This window comes from Penicillium cosmopolitanum (assembly GCF_028827165.1).
Source record: "Penicillium cosmopolitanum strain IBT 29677 chromosome Unknown utg000012l:1.0-3308103.0:1.0-3310761.0, whole genome shotgun sequence".
In the NCBI taxonomy this organism is placed as follows: domain Eukaryota; kingdom Fungi; phylum Ascomycota; class Eurotiomycetes; order Eurotiales; family Aspergillaceae; genus Penicillium; species Penicillium cosmopolitanum.
The window spans coordinates 2,531,653-2,551,114 of record NW_026622682.1 but is presented as its reverse complement, the minus strand read 5'-3'; the positions used below and the strand labels follow the sequence as shown (position 1 = coordinate 2,551,114).

The following is a 19,462-nucleotide window of genomic DNA, read 5'->3' as shown; positions in this document are numbered from 1 at the left end:
CATGGTGAATGAAATATCGTGTAGTAGTATTGAACGAAAATGATAAAACCGAGGGGAAATGAAGCGAGCTATTGAATAAGTCACTCCACTTAGCAGCACATCGTATGATACCTAGGCATATATGGTACTGACCGCTTTTATTCTATCGGTTCACCAAATGAGCATTGTTTAGCTGCGAGATATTCAATATTTCCAAGATCTTGGCTTTTCGCGCAATTCATCATTTTCAAATTTAGGAGAGCAAAGCAGCCAGATCTATTTCAAATATCCTTCGAATCATCTTATAGTTGCGCGGGTGAATAAACTTTATGTGTATAAATATTGACGCTGAATTATGCAAAACTATCCGTGAAGGTCGAATCTGTGTCTGCGGCTCTGCGGGTTTTGGGTTTGGGCACTGACTCAAACCCAAACACGCAGGCAGCCCTGTTTACCTAAATGGATCTCCTGGTAAAACAACCGATCACACCTGGGATATCACGAGTATACCTGTGCATCTAGGACCTATGAGAGTAAATTGACTCTCATCCTATTTGCCAAGATTCCATGGGACTACTCCGTAATCATTAATCCCATCCCATCCCATGGGACCCATAGAATTCCCTTATTTCTATTAAGATTATACCCTAGCCTTATATAGTTAGCGTACTCCCATCAGAATCCCATCGGAATCCCATCGAAATCCCATAGGTCCCATGGGAGTCCCATGGAACCTATGGGATTCGGAATCTAATGCACAGGTTTAATCACGAGAATTGTTGTGCCCTGATATTCTCCACACGATCTCTCTCCACTCTTACTCACAATTCAATCATCCTTCTTCAGCCATCAATTACCTCTTCTTTATCATGTCCGACATTCCATCGCCAGAAATGAATTCTACATGCCACTGCCCCGAGGAATACGATTCGGATTCTTCATATCCTTTTCATTTTGACGCCGGTAGCATCGCGCCCGAGGACTCTTTAAGCCAAGTCGGACACCGCCCTCAATCCCCTTCTCGTGGGGGTATTTTCGACCACTGCTCTCTCACAAGGCTTCCCGAATATATATGGTTCACGGATGAAACTAGATTAGAATTTCTTTCATGGTGGAAGTTTCAAACGATACTTGGCAAGGATGGAGATCGAAAGGTGTGGGATACCAAACGCCGCCGAGCAGACATCTGGCTTGAGTACTATCGGGTGGCTGATATATATACTGGAAAGCCAATGATGATGTGTAAATTCTGTTATGCTACTCTCGACCACCCAGCTACTACGAATCCTGGAAATAAGGGTCCAAGTGGAACATCTGCCATGCGCAGGCACTACGATAGCCCAACATGCTGGGCAAAATTCTATCAGAACGAAGAAGATTGCGGTCGGGATGAAGATGGCGATGAAGTTTTTCCAAAGCCGCATCTGGTGAGACTATTCTTTACCACTCTAAAGCCCATCTAATATCCTCTTCTCCATCAGGCACGCACAGCCACCGAAGTAGCTGGCCTAACACCGGCCCTACTGGCGTTGCATAACCCTAGACGAGAGTTCAATATACGCCGTTGCCCTGAAGGAGACGATGATCTGTTGGATCTTATGGAATACGTCAGTCTATGCCCCGCGGGCACTCCTATCCAATGGCCCACTGCAAAGGAACTTGAACGTTACTGTCAAGAGAAAGATAGAGAACTGGAGGAGGCTGGAGAGAAGGTTCCGGAAGAAGGAACCGGTTCATGGAAGGCATTGGGGCCCACCGCGTGTGATTGACTTCACAAGTTGAAGGATTGAATTGAACAGAACTGGAAAATTAGGATTTTTGAGTATTTGAAAATCTTTTCTCGCAAATTATCGAGTACCCCTTCAGTATTCTTAGATTCTGGAATAGAATATTGAAAAACCGCACGATTATTCACCCCCATATCCGACAAAGAAAGCTACATCAATGGATTAAATTTTGCAATACCATGTGGTCAGGTTTTGGTAGACAGGAGAAAAAGTAAGAAACTTGATTGAAGCAAAGAGTCAAAACCTCGGAACGTCATTACGCACACGAATTGCGCAGGCAGATCTAGATTGCACGGGCATATTCTTCGTCCGCGGACAGAAATATTACTACGCCAAGCATTACCTCGGACAGTACGGATATCGTAAGCCGAGACGATTTATTGGTGGGCTTTCGAATGAGCCGTGTCCCTGTTGCAATATTTAAGAGGGCAATTTCTCTAATTATCGGAGGAAACTTCCATCCTCTTCTACACGCAAATTTCACCAGCTAAACAGCTAAAAGTCCCTTTTTTTCCAATCATGCCCTGTGTGCCTTTCTCTATTGACGCCCTGAAGGGGCCTACCAGCAAACGTGGCACCAAAGACCTTGAAGCCGGATTCGCACGTCGGTCAATGATGCTGGTCAGACGCCTACTAGGCGAAGACCGCCTGATCGAGCTTCTTCGCTAAGAGACGGCCGCCAACAACAAATGGTGGAAAAAGGTCTATGAAAGCTCCAATGAAGAGTGGAGGCCAGCTCGCATCGCCCTCTCTGCACTAGGGCTTACGTCAAAGCAATTCATCCAATGGTTTCTTCCCGCAGAAGGCGGCATGCTTCCTGAGCCGGAGAAGCTTGCCACCCATCCCGAACATTGGGTCGTTCGCCCTTCAAAGAAGCCAAAGTCAATTTCTACCACCTAGATCCTACTGGGAACAAATCAAAGAGGATGCTTGTAATATCCTAGGGCGGAAGACAGCCCGTGGCCGACGGGTGAGACTAGATGATACAGATATGGTGTTATCGGTGAACTCCCAACGGAATATTGACAAACACTTTGAAGGTACTAGTGTTGATTGGACAGCGGTGGAGAAACAGCTGCTAGTGTGGGCCTATCTATTCCGTCGTGGCAAGAAGATCCGGCTTCAGATATCGATCAACTACATAGAGGACAGCTGACCTCTTCCTTCTAGAACGGACAAGCGAGGAAAGTCATCGGTGACTACACGGATGCTTGCTGAACGAGACGCTCAGGTTGACGCCGAGTAGGTCACCGGCCAATATTCCGTCTGGCGCGATGTGTATCGTGTTATGCGATGTCCTGGGCCTCCATGTCGCCACGAAGGGCAATACTGCTGGCAAGATCCAGAGGGAAAAAATGCATCATAGATTGAAAACACACCATCTGAAGGCCCTCGTCAAATATGCGGAGCAAGGTGGGGTTCTCGAGACCCACGCTGATGTCCCCGATAGTGTCCACGAGCAGCCCAATGCCGAGAAGAGCCATCGACTGGACAAAAAAAGGAAAGCTGCGGAGAACTCTTCAACGGGTTCAGTGTATCCTCCAATCAATATCAATGTCCTCCCGGCTGGATTACCTCAACAATCGATACAGACTCCTGCTAATGATGCCATGTCCACCGGGCCCGGCTGTACTGAATTAATCATAATCGTCTACAGCTAATAAAGCACGTGATGTGACCCTCGAAAACTGCCTCGACCTTACGCAAATCTATGAAGATTAAGACCCAGATTTCTTTGTCAAGCATGGCGTGAAAATGGGTGCTGCTCGACGGTTCGTGCGTGACATCGGCCTTTGGGTGAAGCGACGTGGAGAAATCACTTGTCTCGAGATAGCAATAACTTAGTTTAATTACCTCAGTATTCGAAACGAGTTGTTGTACCTCAACAGGCATGCGAGAAGAAATTCAACATATAGTATTTCCTTTCTGTTCACCTCTTTATCAACTCCCGAAAATTGTCGTGTCATATATGATATTTTAGATATAAGTGACCGGGCCTGTAGCAATCGTCTCTATAGCTCTTCATTTGTACAAGAATAATACTTATTCTTAATTCTACTAGTAAGTTATTCAAAGATCTTTACCCTACTACAGTGACCCCAGCGCTTAATTATTTAACAGTTGAAAATAAACAGGATACTGAGCTTGTATTACCCATCTGTCTAGTTGAGTATTGGATCTTTATAATTAGTTAGTAAATAGTTATTAACTAGTTTAGTATCACTTACTCCTTGAAGTACTTCTTGTACTTATTTATCAGTTATAAGACCTTCAAGATTCACAATATAAGTATAGCCACTAGGGTATATTTCAGAATATTCAGGAAGTATAGCAATATATTCAATAGATACTGCACTAACTGTATCCGAGTTACTTTTTGTTAGTGGGATAATTGGATCTGCAGAATTTTAAATATTTGGTTCCTAATAATTAGTTTATAATTAGTCAATAACTATTGATTCTTTTTGAGATTGTAGTATATAAAATATATTTTTATCTGGTTCGGATCTGTCGGATTTGGGTTACTTGTATATAAACCTTCTGATTCTGCTGGAACAGAAATATCTTCACTTTCTTCAGTGCAAGGAGAATCAAGATCTAGTAGATCATTGATCTGATGATCTTGATATCTTTCCCAAGCTGGATTGGCTATGATGAGTGAATTGGAAGATGAGATAAAGGGATAAGTAGTTAGTAACTAGTGTAAGATGGGAATGCTCGTAGGCTGTCTGCGTTGGCAGACGGGTCGATCGCGAAGAGACAACACCACCACACTCGCAGAGTGCAAGGAGACGATAGGCAAGCGTGACGCTATAGAGATATCAACAGAACGAATAATAGAACCTTTCATAAGCAGTATACCGATACTGCAACCTCAGTAACCTCAGTAGAACATTTTCATAAGGGGAACATGCATGTTGAATTGATAATCTAGAACGAACGCTACTTATTCTCCTGAAACAAAACAGGAGCCTTGTTGCTAAGGCTTCTGTCACCTGACCCTAGGGTACCGATGTTGAGAGCGGAAATCCCCATTACACTAGTTAACAAATACAATATACTAATAGTTACTACATACCATGGTAAATACGGGATACAATACTGTACCTTGGGAATGTAAGGCAAAAGTCATGTGAAATCACGTGAAAGGTGGATACAGATGACAGGAGGTAATGTACAGATGACGGTAAACTGACAGAGATCTTTATTCAACATATTGAATTATAATTTATGAAGTATACACGATGAGTGGAGGATAAATGCACACTGGCATTGTCTTCCACCAACCAAACCCTATGGGGTAGAACCTACATATCGGAGCATGTTGCATACCGGACTCGACAACAAGCTGTCAGCCACAATCAATAGTGTCAAAGCTAATCCAGAGTCCAGATCTACGTCCCTTGGCAGTTCTAGCCTGGTTCGGGTGCATGTAACGTGGCCTCTTTTCTACGGCAAAATTCCAGTCAATTTATTAGTAGATACGTGGGAGTTTGCTTCTCGGTCGCTCTCTAAAAAGGCCGCATTTTGTCGCAGGTCTCCAGAGGACTGTTCAATTTTGGATATTCAATTTGACACCGTCTTACTCCTATCTTGCTGCTATTTATGCTGCTTCAGTTCTTGTCCCCCTAAACCCCCCTTTGTAACAGAACCTACTAACAGAACCTTCTAACAGAACCTACTAACAGAACCTACTAACAGAACCTACATACCGGACCCTACATACTAAACCCTACATAGCTGTAGACCAGCTCTCATTGCCCAATCAAATTAAATTGCAAATCAAATATAGTAGTCGGTAATAGTATCCCATTATATGCAACCTCTAATGAAAAACTTTATCTAATCTACTTAAAGACCTTCAGCTCCTTCTAGCGACATCAATATACGCATCATATTTTCTACTCCTTCTACTAGTCACAAAAAGTCATCCCGGCCATCAGCTGAACACTATGAAACTATCTCTAATTTCCACCATTTCATGCGCGCTGCTTGTTACTGGCTTGCCTTCAGATCCGATGCGACTATTTGGGGAGAAGTGTTCCAACAATCAGCTCTCCTGTTGCTCAAACCTGAAAAGTACGGCCGAGGCTAACGGGAACAACGTTGATCAAAATGGAAATACCATTGATCAGACTGTGAGCGGCCTAACTACCATCGGCGGAATCACTGAGGTAATTTCTGAGCTCACGGGCGGCACCCTCAGCCAGGTTTCGAATATTATTCCTGTTAGCATCCTCTCTGGCTGTGCCCCGTTACTAGGTGTGTATAGCTTTAAATTATCTGTGAATTACTTTAGATATCGGCTTCTAAACCAGGGCTCTAGGCAATTCCCAGATCACGTGTGTCAACTATATCGCTTGCTGTGTCCCTAATGATGATGATGATGATCATGGGGATACCAGAGATGTTAGTATATCCAAGACCATTCTGTCATGGCAAACTGCTAAATATTTTCTAGGATGAGAGAAAATGTCAAGTCTTTAGAGACACCAAGGTTAAACATAACAATGGCCTCCTCAATTTCCCGTAGAGGCACTAGCAGTTATGGGAGGAGTTTCAGGGCATAGAAATTAAAATTGGAAGGGCCAGTTGAGGAGATGGTCTCGGCGAAAGTGGAGAGTTACATACAGTCTCCTCTTATTGGTTGTGCCTACGCCCTCGTTTCCTATGTTATTGTATGTAATCTTGGGCTCGACCCTAGTTTGTCCGATTTCCGGCAAAGTGTTACAATAAGATAAGACTTTTTAATTGGGAAACATTGATCGCACCTACCACTCCATCACTAAAGCATAGTATCGAGAAACTCTAGTCACTACGCGGCGGATTCCCCCCCTTACTCCGCGCGATAACCTAACCTCGAAGCTTAGCTCTATATGGCCTTCAGCCGGTCGATATCTTATGTACTCCTACGCATGAAATATCGGGACTAAGATTCCTTCTACCGTCCACTTTACGGGCTTGGGAGTTTCGACTAAAAGACTACACTAACCTTAATCATAAGGATAGCGAGGATCATGATGCTACGACCACTGGCTTTAAGCTTAACGATTTCGATTTCCAGATTAAAGGTAATATCTTACACCCTATGCTGGCTAGCTCGGACACGACCCCTATAATAGATGATCGCCGACCCCGCGTTAGCTAGCATCCTAATAGTACCTCTCTTATATCGCTTGTCAGTAAAGCGATCCCCCCTAAATTAGAAATAAGGAATGGTTATCGAGAGGGTGCTATCTAAAGCTTTAGCCAAGGCGGACCACCCTTATAATTCGACCCGACGCAAGCAGACCCTCCTCGATGTTAGAGGAGAAGGCGGCACGGGAGAGAGCTAGATCGCTAAGGTAATTAACGCCGGTATAAACCTTATCGGACGCCGACATAAGGTGATCATTATGGCGCCGACGGGTGCCGCGGCTGATAATATTAGCGGCAATGCCTACCATACGTCATGAGGGATGATGACAAGGATTATATGGGTACCAGGTATTACAATTCTCTCACTTTGAGAGGAGGAATTAGCTTCAGGCTTTTTCCACAACTTGGAATTCCTTCTCTCTTCTAATGGTTTACAGCACAATCTACTTATAAAATTTTGTGAGGATGTTCGACTCAAGTAATAGCTTGAGGAGAAGAAACAAAAGGAAGCTGAGATGAACTAGATACAAGTAGGCAGTGGATGCCGCAGGCGTAAGGCATCCACGAATGGTAACATCACCAGTTCGTTACAAATTTAGCAAATACCACAGAAGTGCAGTGAGGAGGAGAATAGTATATTGGTCTAAATACCATTGTGGGCCCATATCTAGATCTCCCGGCGGGCAGCATGGTAGTAACTTCCAGTTCTATGACTTCAAGTTATCATCATTAAAATCAGGTCTACCGGGGGGGACGAGGGACGTACCTTCAATGGAGTATGTATTGCGCACGGCCAACTTGAAGGCTGAAGGGCAAGATATAGAATTTTTTCGCACTCTTGTTCCGTTGGCAAGAATGCCAACTGGTCAGTTACCCTGGCCGCATTTCTTGTCTCGGGAAGTTGGTTTCGACCACCAAAATAGGCAAGACCCCCCCTCCCGCTCTTCCTCTATCTACTTCTACTGAGTATTCATATTAACCCGACCGCCAGGTATAACATAGACGGGGATCTGCTTATTTCCCTGACATTGGATGTGCTGGTCAATACTCCTGTCATCAGTTTTCATAACCAATTGGTGACCTGCGAGTAGCCCATACGGCCGCGGCCCTGTCAGCGGCCCACGCGAGAAAGCGGGCGTGCCTTCCCCCAGGATAAATGTAATGGCGCCCCTCCTGCCGAAGACAACATCTTCTTTTCTGCTCCCTTGTATAAACTTAACAGAATCAGAATGCAACTTCTTCTTCTTTTTATTTCCGAACGTACGCGAACTTGTCAGTCTCATGGAGGTCAACAATACCACCACCACCACACTTACCATCAACCATTGCTGCGAATTAGAAGGTCAGCAGAAGTATCAACAAGAGCAACCATCTGGATGCCAAGGTCGAAGTAGTCACCCCCGTGTATGTTTGCCATGATCATGTTCCTTGAACGGGTATCAGGACATCGGCTAACATATACCGAAAGGCCCACAAGCCCTGCTCCTTCTGTGGGCTATACCCACCGAGTAGGTTATGCCCCAGGATTCCGTTTGGTAAATATGCATAGCTGATTTAGCTAAAACAGACCACCTGCATGACTGCCCATATAACATCAGTTCGGGGAAGTAAGAATCGGAAATGCTTGAACCCCTTACACTAAGAGCGAAGAGGGATCTCATTTGGTGACAACATATTACTTTGTCTTTGGGGCCGCGGTATGTTATAACCTCTCATGATGAACCGGAGATCACATCAGTTAACCTCTTGTAGCTTCACGACCCTCCGGGTCGGAAGACCCACATGGACTTTGTCTCTCTCCTCCACCACGTCCTCCACCATTACCGACACATCACACGACTATGAGTGGAAGATAGAAGTGATACTTTCCTCCCTCTTCCTCTCGCTTGGCATCTCTTGCTCTGGGCCATCGTGATCTTCCAACGGGAATCATATTAAGCCCAAACAATGATCTGTGTCAGACCTTCTGGAATACCGTATCAATGCACTGTCAAACAACATCGAATACATCAAACACATCCCTCGGAGGATTGATATGGTCCGAGAAAGTTCAAACATATCTCCGGATCCGTCTTCCGGGCCCTTCTATGTAGTACCTCCCACGCCACTGATCATGAACCATGATGAAGCTACCAGACGCTCTTCTCCGGTGCCCGTTACGTTTACCCGTGTGGTGTACAGTTTCAATCTGTCTTTCTGCACCCAATGGGTGGTTTTGTATGTTTTGATGTATTTGTGACTGTTTTTGGGTCACGTGTGATCGAGGAGAGAGTAAACTAGACACACGAGCGAGGTGGCTTGCTATATAACTAGTAGAACTATACCAGGGCTTCTACGAGCTGGTTTTCCCTCCTTAGGAAGTAGACAGAACGGCGAACTAGTATATAGTCAAGAATTCTGGGGAGATGGTACCCTAAAGGCCACTGTATGCGGTACCTCTCTACGAGTGCCACGGCTGAGTCACTCTCCCTTTGTGAGTCGTTTGGGACTTGACGTGTGTCTAACCGTGGATAAGGTGCACATTGTAGCCTGGAATAAATTGAATCTGATTTGGCTTGGAAAATCTTCCAAATCGCTTCCAAACTTGAACATCTGATGTCGGAATCTCCGGGTGAGTGTACGGTTATTCTAAGAAATAGCAGTATACCCTTGGTGATAGTGACCTCCGGTGAGTCCCCTCCCCTATGTGCGGCAACTGGCCTATAGAACGCAGGTTGGACTATATTTATTGCTAGAGAAACCGTAGCAAGATGAGGAAAGTAATATTCGCTCTGAATAGAGTTGATAGCTCTTGGGACACTAGTATGCAAATCTAGTACCTAGGCATATATACGCTCCCCGGGCCATATCTGGCTGAATGAAATGGTTGTTGACATGATTGCAACAACCTTGAACCAGGCTTAATACTACCGTATCGTTGGTGCCTTACACAGATGGTATCCCAACCAGTGGGATTTACATCCGCGAGCTATAAGTTCGCCTCTTCTTTTTCTCCATCTCCTCAAGGTATTAATTTTGTCTGACATCTACTGCTACACTGCCTGGTGTCAACACGTATCTTGATCTCTGTGAGTATGTGAGCATCCTCAGAGACATAGCAAACAGAGTAAGTTCATTGAGCTTCATTGAATGACGTATGGGTACTAGCAGCCAATCAATGAGCAACTTGAAGAACACAGTTTCTCAGAATTTTCCCCGATAGTTCTGATACCCCTAAACGACAGGGAATATGCCGGTGCTCGAATCGCAAATGAGCCGAAAAGATGACAGTAGCTCACCGATAATCTTCACATGCAGTAAACAGTCTTACATAAGCAGGAATGCCAAGGACCTCGGCACTTTTTTTGGCGATGCGAAATGACGATGACGTCTAAGCCAATCATTGAGCTGGCAAACGGCGATGACCGACCCCATCACCGACCGAGGAAAGCAGCTGAAGATCTGAATTCACCCCGAACCAGCACGAGCATCTCGTCCGAGGCCCTGTACCCTCAAAAGTCGGACATATCCACGTTTCGGGGTTGAACCCCGGTATATAATTGTGCGCGTGCTCCATCTACCCCGGAGTGGCTTCTTTTTTTTTCTTTTTAGCTCCCCTTCCCCACGAATCCTCCCTCCCTCTCCAGCTTTTTTTTCTCTTCCATTCAAGTTCATTTTTATACCGACTTTCGCCTTATCTTTACCCTTACCCTCCCCCCCGGTCACCATGGCGAAGACCTTCAGCAAGGAGGATGTTGCCTCCCACACCAAGGACAACACCCCATGGATCATCATTGACGAGGATGTCTACGATGTCTCCAAGTTCCAAGATGAGCACCCTGGTAAGTCTCACATTCCAGCGAGACTGCTGTATCTGGGCGTGCGCGCGTGCGCGGCGACTGCAGCGACTGCAGAATCACATGGATCACATGGACCGCATCACATGCTAACAAAATTATGGCGAAATAGGTGGAAAGAAGAGTACGTCATAACCATGAGCGACCTCGAGTTGCGCGATAACGACAATCTCGATATTAATATTGACCGTGTGCTTAGTTCTCCAACGTGTCGCCGGAAAGGATGCTTCCAAGCAGTTCTGGAAATACCACAATGAGGGAATTCTGAAGAAGTACAAGGGCCAGCTGCTGCTTGGTTCGCTCGACACCAAGAAGGTCGCCGAGCCTGCACCGGCTCCTCCTACTCCTGCGCCAACCCCAGCTGCGACTCCCTCTCCGTCCGAGTCTTCTTCCGAATCTTCCTCCGCCGGTCCTGCCAGGGCCGAGCCCCAAGATCCTTACGGTGACCTGATCCCGTTCGCCGATCCTTCGTGGTACCAAGGTGTAAGTATTTCTGATGTGGTGTTTTTTGATCTTGGCGAGATTGAAAAAGGGACACCCCAGACTAATATTCTTTTTGTTGATCACAGTACTCCTCCCCCTACTTCAACGAAACCCACGCTGCTCTCCGCGACGAAGTCCGCCAATGGGTTGAGTCCGAGATCGAGCCCTATGTCCACGAGTGGGATGAGGGTAAGGAAGTCCCCGCCCACATTTACAAGCAGATGGGTGAGCGCGGTTACCTGGCCGGTCTTCTTGGAGGCGAATTTCCCGCCGAGCACACACCCCACCGCATCAAGGCCGTCGCGCCAGAGCGCTACGACTTGTTCCACGAGATGCTGCTGACCGACGAGCTGTCCCGCGCTGGCAGCGGTGGCTTGGTCTGGAACTTGGTCGGCGGCTACGGTATCGGATGCCCGCCTCTTGTCAAGTTCGGTAAGAAGGAGCTCGTAGACCGAATCCTGCCTGGCATTCTGGCCGGTGACAAGCGTATTTGCTTGGCTATCACTGAACCGGATGGAGGTAGTGATGTTGCTAGCCTTGGCTGTGAGGCTAAGCTGACCGAGGACGGCAAGCACTACATCGTCAACGGTGAGAAGAAGTGGATCACCAACGGTATCTGGGCCGACTACTTCACCACTGCTGTGCGTACCGGTAAGCCCGGTATGAACGGTCTGAGTGTTCTGCTCATTGAGCGCGAGGCTGGTGGTGTTAGCACCCGCCGCATGGACTGCCAGGGTGTCTTGAGCAGTGGCACCACCTACGTGACTTTCGAGGACGTCAAGGTTCCCGTCGAGAACCTGATTGGCAAGGAGAACCAAGGTTTCAAGGGTGAGCGATTTCCCTTCTTCCCCGACTATCCTTACATACATGAACTCTTTACTAATCTGCCTTCCTACACAGTCATCATGACAAACTTCAACCACGAGCGCATCGGAATCGTCATCCAATGCGTCCGCTTCTCCCGCGTCTGCTACGAAGAATCCGTCAAATACGCCCACAAGCGCAAAACCTTTGGCAAGCGTCTAATCGACCACCCCGTCATCCGCATGAAGCTAGCCCACATGGCCCGCCAAATCGAAGCCACCTACAACTGGCTCGAGAACATCATCTTCCAATGCCAGTGCATGGAAGAGACCGAGGCGATGCTCAAGCTCGGCGGTGCCATCGCCGGTCTTAAGGCCCAGTCTACGCAGACCTTTGAGTTCTGTGCCCGTGAGGCGAGTCAGATCTTCGGTGGTCTGAGTTATAGCCGTGGTGGACAGGGTGGTAAGATCGAGCGCCTTTACCGTGATGTTCGTGCTTATGCTATCCCCGGTGGAAGTGAGGAAATTATGCTTGATTTGAGTATGCGTCAAAGTTTGAAGGTGCATGAGATGTTTGGTATGAAGTTGTAGATGGGATATTTGGGCTTGCATTATATACCAAGAGACACTTTGTTTTGCTCTTCTGTTTCATATTCTCCATTTTGTGGATTATATCGCTTTTTGGGTTCATGTTTTCCTAGCTTGGATGCTGGGATCCTCTTTTGTTGCTAGATATCCCGTCCGGTGTGACGCATTTTCTTATGATACTTTGTATGAATACATTACTTTCTGCACATGCTAGTTTCATTTCTTCATCAAGCAGTAGGTTTCTTCACATGTATGCCAGTGGGCTATCTGAGTCTTCAGCGCAATTCATAACGGATTCTATTTTAGGCATTCCCACCAATTGATCGTCTCCCCCTCGCCCAATGCTTCCTCATCTCCGGTGTGATTGTCCTTTCTGTATCAGCGAACTCTTTCAACAACCACGAATCCCACTCCCAGTCGACCCAGGACTCAAAGCCAGGCGGCGGACCTCCCTTCCAGCGAAGAAGCGGCGAGATGTACTGGCCCTGGAACATTTTAGACCCCTCGCCGTCCCAATAATCTCTGTCGCATCGAAACTGTGTATCACCAAAGTCAATCAACACGACCTCTGGTCGGTCCTCGCCCGTTCGAATAAGGATGGTATTTCGTGGGGCCAAATCGACCAGATCCACGTCTTTTTCGAAGATCGAACTTTCCAGATCCAACATCTTGCGGAAGATATGTTGACGAACTAACTGCGGCAGTTGCTCCGGCATTAGCTGTAGCATTGATGGTCCCTTGATGTATTGAACTAGGACCATTTTGACCTCGCGGCTGAGACTTGAACCCGGCACTGGGATACAGAGAGAATAGGACCCGTGGAATTTCGGAATACCCTGGCCCTGGTATTGTGCAAGTGTTTGATATGCGCGCACTTCTTGTTTGTGGAATCATTCCACACAACGAAAAGCGTCCAGATAATGGTCGTCGCCATCACAGTAATAGAGAGGATCGAATGCCTTTCCAACCAGAAGCGTCTGGGGTGACAGCTGCAATTCGGAATATCTATGTTCACCTGAAGATCCACATAATACAACTGTAAATACTTGAGCGCGTGTTGCGTCTCCAATCTGGAGAGGTACTACAACTTCCAGCTCCAGGTGATTTCCTCCCATCGAGCCTGTATGTGGGTAACGTCTTCTGCATTGTTCCACTGGGGATTGTTCAATTTTGTCCGTATCTTCTTCATACTCTATTCCTCGCTTTCGGCTGTTATGGCACCTGGTTTGCAGGTTGCCGGCCCTCGCTGGGCTTGGATCCGGTGGGATAGGATCAGCATATGCACTTAGTAGAGATCCTGCGTAATATGGCAGCTGTAGCTTCAAAGCTGGCGCCATTATTTGCGGCTCTGTGGGTCTGGGGATGTAGCATTCGCGAGACAAAAGAGGATGGCAGTGGGAGCATCTCGAGAGTCAAAGGGTGGTTGATGTCAAGGACGCGTGCCTTCCTAGGTTGAACCTATCTGCACTTTCCTTTGCACCTGCCATCTCCAGGACTTAGATTGCTACTACTCATAATATTAGTAGTAACTCTGTGGCTCTTTGTGCTATATCTTTAAGTTGAATTTCGCAAACAGGTGTTAGTGGCTTTGGGGTAGTTCAAAATACTTCTTGGGACAATGCTATTGGTGACATCTGACAAGATTATAAATATACCTAGGTATTGCAAAGAGAATCTTCATACACGGCTTTGCGTCAGGCTGAGCAGCAAGTTCTTAGTCTCCAGTAAGCTCTGCGTCGAGCTATTGAACCACTCAGTAGTATATAAGGTATTTCTTGACGATAACAATATAAGGTATTAAGTATATAATTTGTTGAGGCCTATCATATGGAGGACAAAGATGATGAACGGTATAGATGGATGAAGATAGGAGAGCCCGAGGCATCCACTTCAACAAAACCCGAACTGAGCAGGGTTATATCGTTTATTTTTGTTCAGGTAGTGCCGGTCGCTCGGGGTTGGCTCTGGTGGGATATGAACAGATGCTGTAAATTGCGATCCTGGAAGGTATGGCAACAATGGCTTCCAAGGCGCTTCGATTTCAGACTCAGGTATATGGTCCGAGTCTTCGTCCTCATCCACTGGCTCCCTCTCATTCGACATTGGAAGCCCTGTCAATGAAGCAATGAGTACCAAGCTCTCCCTTGTTCGAGATTCCCCAAGCTGGGCGTCCAAATTCGGGCGTCCACGCCCGGGCGAGAGTGGTCTCTCCGAGAGCTCTCTTCGCCAAGGACTCGGACTCACCCATGGATGTCTTTTTTGGTGCTCGCGAGTGAGGCAGGTAAGTTCAGACTCTCGAAAGAAAGAGCTCTGTTGATCCGGAGGACTGCGATGGACCTTGGAAGGAAAGTGTTCGATCTTCAAGAGAAAGGCTAGGATGACAACTTGAATGATGGCAGTAACTTGGGGGTTCTAATCGTACACCTCGAACTTCCAAGGTTTAAGCAGTTTTAGTAGTAATTTAATGAGCCTCGCCCGTAGACACTGGCAGAACCTTGGAAGTCGAGATGGTTCCAGGTGGAGTTGAGGAGTCGTGCCCAAGTTGATAGGTAGTAGACATGATATATATCAGCCTCATCTCCAGGGCTCACACTGGCACCTGGGCAGTAACGGCATCGGCGACTCCCACTGGCAATTTGGGGGGATGCACCAAAGGACATCTAACAGGATCTTGGAGTATATTCCATAGCAGGAATGTCATTATCCCATCCATGCCACCATTCACATAATAAGTGTAGAGTGTTGTTGTGGCAGCCGCCAAAGTAAACAGGAGGCCAGGCCACTCAGAAAGACCAAAAGTGCAGTTCCCGCCAAGCCTTTGATGCCTGAGGTTGAAGATTGGGAACTTCGAACTTCGCCGCGAATTGTATCTCCGACTCCTCGACCTCCTCCAATCCTCCATTTGCTGACACTGCGTTCTTGGGTCCCCAGGTATAAAAACCGCTTGCCCCCCGGTGTCCAGTGCCCTCAAATCTCTCCTTCACCACTTTCACCCCTTCTTTCTTACCATCCGGATTGCGACCACCCTCACCGTAGGCGGTCGCTCGGTGACAGCCCGCAAAGGCCCGCAGCTCTCCTTCTGCGAACGCCCTGCCATTGGCATCTTTCTCTCGTCTCGCCGATCGCATTCGCAGTGTTGAGAGAACCGCACTCCATCTTGGCTGTTTGGAGTCGAACCGGTCAACCATCCCGTGAACAGTCGTGTCTTTGTCTTTGAACACGCCGCTGCAAGCTTTCAGGTGAGTCGATTTCCAGATTACCTCGTCTCCCTTACGAATCATCCTCAAAGAGACTAACTCATTCATTTCGTGACAGCGGTGCTATAGCGACCGAACTTCAAGCTTTAAATAGTCTCTTTACCCGCTCCACGTTTCTCAGCGATACCCTCCAACCAACTCCTACAAGATGTCCAACTTTTTGAACCACGATTTTGGCTCGGAAGATGAGGACGATGACTTCAACCCCCCTCACGTCGATGATTCTGATGCCGAGGACGCCAAGGTGAGTGATCAAACAGAATGGCTGCCCGGCCAAGTAGCTGATACAATCTTGGATAGCCCGCCAAGGTCGACGACGACAACCGCACCGCCTCCTACGGGAATGATGACGCGAAGCACAACGTGGAAGAGGAAGACGAAAAAGATGTTGCCGATGATGACGACAATGATGACGAAGATGAGGAAGATGAGGAGGACGAGGAGGAGGAGGAAGAACAAGAAGTGGTTTGTACTCTCATTGCTGCGATGCTCATGGGAAATTATGCTGATCCGTGTTTATGATGTTAGAACAATCGTCCGCGTAAGCGCAGAAGAGGTGGTGTTATGAATTTCATCGAAGAGGAGGCTGGTGTCGATGAGGAAGAGGACGAAGCCGAAGATGAGGAGGACGAACTGGCCGAGTTTGGCACCGAAATGCACCCCGATGACCTCGATGCGCTACCAGCGGGCGCTGAGACCGATGACCGACGCCATCGTCAACTCGACCGACAGCGCGAACTCGACGCAACCATGGATGCCGAAAAGCAAGCACAGATGCTGAAGGAGCGATACGGACGAAACCGCGCTGCGGCCTCAGACGCTCTTGTTGTCCCGAAACGTCTATTGCTTCCTAGTGTCGAAGACCCCAGCATTTGGGGTGGTCGCTGCAAGCCCGGCAAGGAGCGAGAAGTTGTTTTCTCTATCCAGAAACGAATTGAAGAGCGCCCAGCAAACTCCCGCAACCCCATTCGCATTATCTCCGCCTTTGAACGTGGAAATATCATGCAGGGTTGGTTCTACTGTGAGGCTCGCCGACAACCCGATGTCATCGAAGGATTGGAGGGTATCAACTTCTACTACCCCTCTCAGAAGTTGACTCTAGTCCCGGTCAAGGAGATGCCGGATCTTCTTCGCGTGCAGAAGTCGGAGGAGCTGCTACCCGGTGGCTGGGTTCGCATCAAGCGTGGAAAATACCAGGGCGACTTGGCTCAAATTGAGGAAGTCGAGACAAACGGTCTTAATGTGACTGTTCGACTAGTCCCACGACTGGATTATGGTATGAACGAAGATGCCAATGCGCTCGTCGGCCCTGATGCCAAGCGCAAGCGTGGCGCCGTCAGCGCCGTTCGCCCTCCCCAACGACTGTTCAGCGAAGCCGAGGCAAAGAAGAAGCATGGCAAGTTCCTTTCATCTACATCTGGTCTCCGAGGCAAGTCATGGAACTACCTCAACGAAAACTACGAAGATGGTTTCCTCATCAAGGATATGCGGGTAAACCTCTTATTGACCAAGAACGTGAACCCGCGTTTGGAGGAAGTCACAATGTTTGCCCGTGGTGCAGATGATGGAACCGCTAACCTGGATCTGGCCTCGCTGGCCGAGACATTGAAGAACTCGACAGCCGAAGACGCATACCAACCTGGTGACCCGGTTGAGGTGTACCGGGGTGAACAACAGGGCTTGGTTGGCCGAACGGTAACCACTCGTGGCGACATTGTCTCTTTGGAAGTCACCGAAGGAGATCTGGCTGGCCAGACCATCGATGCTCCTGTTCGGACCCTCCGCAAGCGCTTCCGTGAGGGTGACCACGTTAAGGTCATTGGAGGAAGTCGTTACCAGAATGAGCTGGGTATGGTGGTTCAAGTCAAGGAAGACACTGTCACCTTGCTCAGCGATATGAGTATGCAGGAGATTACGGTGTTCAGCAAAGACCTTCGTCTCTCTGCTGAGATGGCTGCGGATGGCCAGCTCGGTATTTACGATGTCCACGACCTTGTTCAGCTTGAGTGAGTATTCGAATCAATGTGCACAAATCGATCAAAATGCTAACCTGATTACAGTGCTGCTACCGTCGCCTGTGTCATCAAAGTCGACCGTGAATCTCTCCGTGTCATGGATCAGAACGGTTCTACTCGCAATGTGCTTCCCACGCAGGTTGCCAACAAGATCACCCCTCGCCGGGATGCTGTCGCAACCGATCGCAATGGTGCCGAGATCCGACTAGGTGATACCGTTAAAGAGCTCTACGGTGAACAGCGAAGTGGAGTGATTCGTCATATCCACCGTTCATTCCTCTTCCTCCACAACAAAGCACAGGCTGAGAGCGCAGGCATGTCTGTGATGCGAACAACCAACGTTGTCACTGTATCAGCGAGGGGTGGTCGTCCCGCAGGACCTGACCTCACCAAGCTGAACCCTGCTCTCGCGATGCAAGCCCCGGGTGGTGGACGTGGTGCTAACATGCCGCCTCCCCAACGTGGCCGTGATCGTTTGCTCGGCAAGACCGTGACTGTTCGCAAGGGCCGTTATAAGGGCTTGGTCGGTATTGTCCGCGATGCAGACGATAACACTGCTCAAGTCGAACTCTATACATCCAATAAGCCCGTTCATATCGAACGAGATATTCTTGTCCCCAAAGAGTGAGTCCATTCCCCTCTTATCAATGTCTCCTTACTAATGTTTCTTAGCCCCATTACAAAACAATCACTCGACGTTGGCCGCGGCAGAGGTGGAGGTGGAGGATCTCGCGTTCCATACGGTACGTCGGCTGTACCTCCTGGCAGGGATGGTGGCTGGTCAGGCGGTCGTACTCCAATGGCCGCGGGAGATTCATCAAGAACCCCAGCATGGGGAGGCGCTGCTTCATCAAGAAGTAAGTTTCAAAGCAACCCTCCTTCCAATACAATACTAACCATAATTTAGCACCTGCTTGGGGCGGCAACAGTGGTTCTCGCACTCCCGCATGGAAGAACGACGGATCACGAACCTCCAACCCCTGGGAAGCCGGAAACCGCACTGCGTACGGTGGTATTGGCAACCGAACTCCAGCCTGGAACTCTGGCTCTCGCACCCCATACGACTCCGGCTCCGGCTATGACGCCTTCGCATCTGGATCTCGCACCCCTGCCTGGGGCAACGCCGGCGCCGGTAACCGCACTCCCGCTTGGGGTGGTCTTCCCAACAGCCGAGACCAGCGTGATTTCGACGATGCCCCCACCCCTGGCGGCTACTCTGCTCCCACCCCCGGAGCTTACGGCAGCGCCCCTACACCCGGTGCTTCTGCGCCCACACCCGGCGCCTGGGCAGACAATGCCCCGACTCCAGGTGCTTATAACGCGCCAACCCCCGGTGGAATGCCGAAGCGTAGCGGTGGCGGTGCCTATGACGCGCCGACTCCTGCAGCCTATGATGCTCCCACGCCAGCCGTGGGCGGCGCGGCTGCTACGCCTGGTGCGGGTTATGGCGACGATGATGGTGGCCCGCGTTACGACGATGCCACACCAAGCCCGTGATCTAATTCTCTCTCTTTTCTCGTCGCATTTTAACCTGCTCTTTTATTTTCATACCGCTCCCCCGACTCACTGAAAAGC

General features: G+C 48.4%; 6 protein-coding genes across 6 annotated transcripts; 3 read left to right on the top strand and 3 right to left on the bottom strand.

Moving 5' to 3' along the window:
* Positions 1 to 848: 848 nt before the first annotated feature.
* On the top strand, positions 849 to 1,748 carry N7509_013704 (uncharacterized protein; the record flags this gene model as incomplete). Its single annotated transcript, XM_056638341.1, has 2 exons — positions 849 to 1,406; positions 1,461 to 1,748. The coding sequence occupies 2 exons, from the start codon at positions 849 to 851 to the stop codon at positions 1,746 to 1,748; spliced, it is 846 nt and encodes a 281-aa protein (XP_056481848.1).
* A 6,116-nt stretch (positions 1,749 to 7,864) lies between these two features.
* N7509_013703 (uncharacterized protein) lies at positions 7,865 to 8,231 on the bottom strand (the record flags this gene model as incomplete). Its single annotated transcript, XM_056638340.1, has 2 exons — positions 7,865 to 8,109; positions 8,222 to 8,231. The coding sequence occupies 2 exons, from the start codon at positions 8,229 to 8,231 to the stop codon at positions 7,865 to 7,867; spliced, it is 255 nt and encodes an 84-aa protein (XP_056481847.1).
* Positions 8,232 to 10,611: 2,380 nt separating this feature from the next.
* Positions 10,612 to 12,618, top strand: N7509_013702 (putative acyl-CoA dehydrogenase; the record flags this gene model as incomplete). The annotated part of the gene is made up of 4 exons (XM_056638339.1): positions 10,612 to 10,726; positions 10,854 to 10,865; positions 10,941 to 11,224; positions 11,311 to 12,618. The coding sequence occupies 4 exons, from the start codon at positions 10,612 to 10,614 to the stop codon at positions 12,616 to 12,618; spliced, it is 1,719 nt and encodes a 572-aa protein (XP_056481846.1).
* A 299-nt stretch (positions 12,619 to 12,917) lies between these two features.
* Positions 12,918 to 13,376, bottom strand: N7509_013701 (uncharacterized protein; the record flags this gene model as incomplete). Its single annotated transcript, XM_056638338.1, has 1 exon — positions 12,918 to 13,376. The coding sequence occupies one exon, from the start codon at positions 13,374 to 13,376 to the stop codon at positions 12,918 to 12,920; it is 459 nt and encodes a 152-aa protein (XP_056481845.1).
* A 2,022-nt stretch (positions 13,377 to 15,398) lies between these two features.
* N7509_013700 (uncharacterized protein) lies at positions 15,399 to 15,920 on the bottom strand (the record flags this gene model as incomplete). Its single annotated transcript, XM_056638337.1, has 1 exon — positions 15,399 to 15,920. One exon carries the CDS (start codon positions 15,918 to 15,920, stop codon positions 15,399 to 15,401), a length of 522 nt encoding a protein of 173 aa, XP_056481844.1.
* Positions 15,921 to 16,020: 100 nt separating this feature from the next.
* On the top strand, positions 16,021 to 19,384 carry spt5 (transcription elongation factor spt5; the record flags this gene model as incomplete). The annotated part of the gene is made up of 6 exons (XM_056638336.1): positions 16,021 to 16,116; positions 16,173 to 16,337; positions 16,401 to 17,878; positions 17,933 to 18,511; positions 18,560 to 18,744; positions 18,795 to 19,384. 6 exons carry the CDS (start codon positions 16,021 to 16,023, stop codon positions 19,382 to 19,384), a joined length of 3,093 nt encoding a protein of 1,030 aa, XP_056481843.1.
* Positions 19,385 to 19,462: the final 78 nt, after the last annotated feature.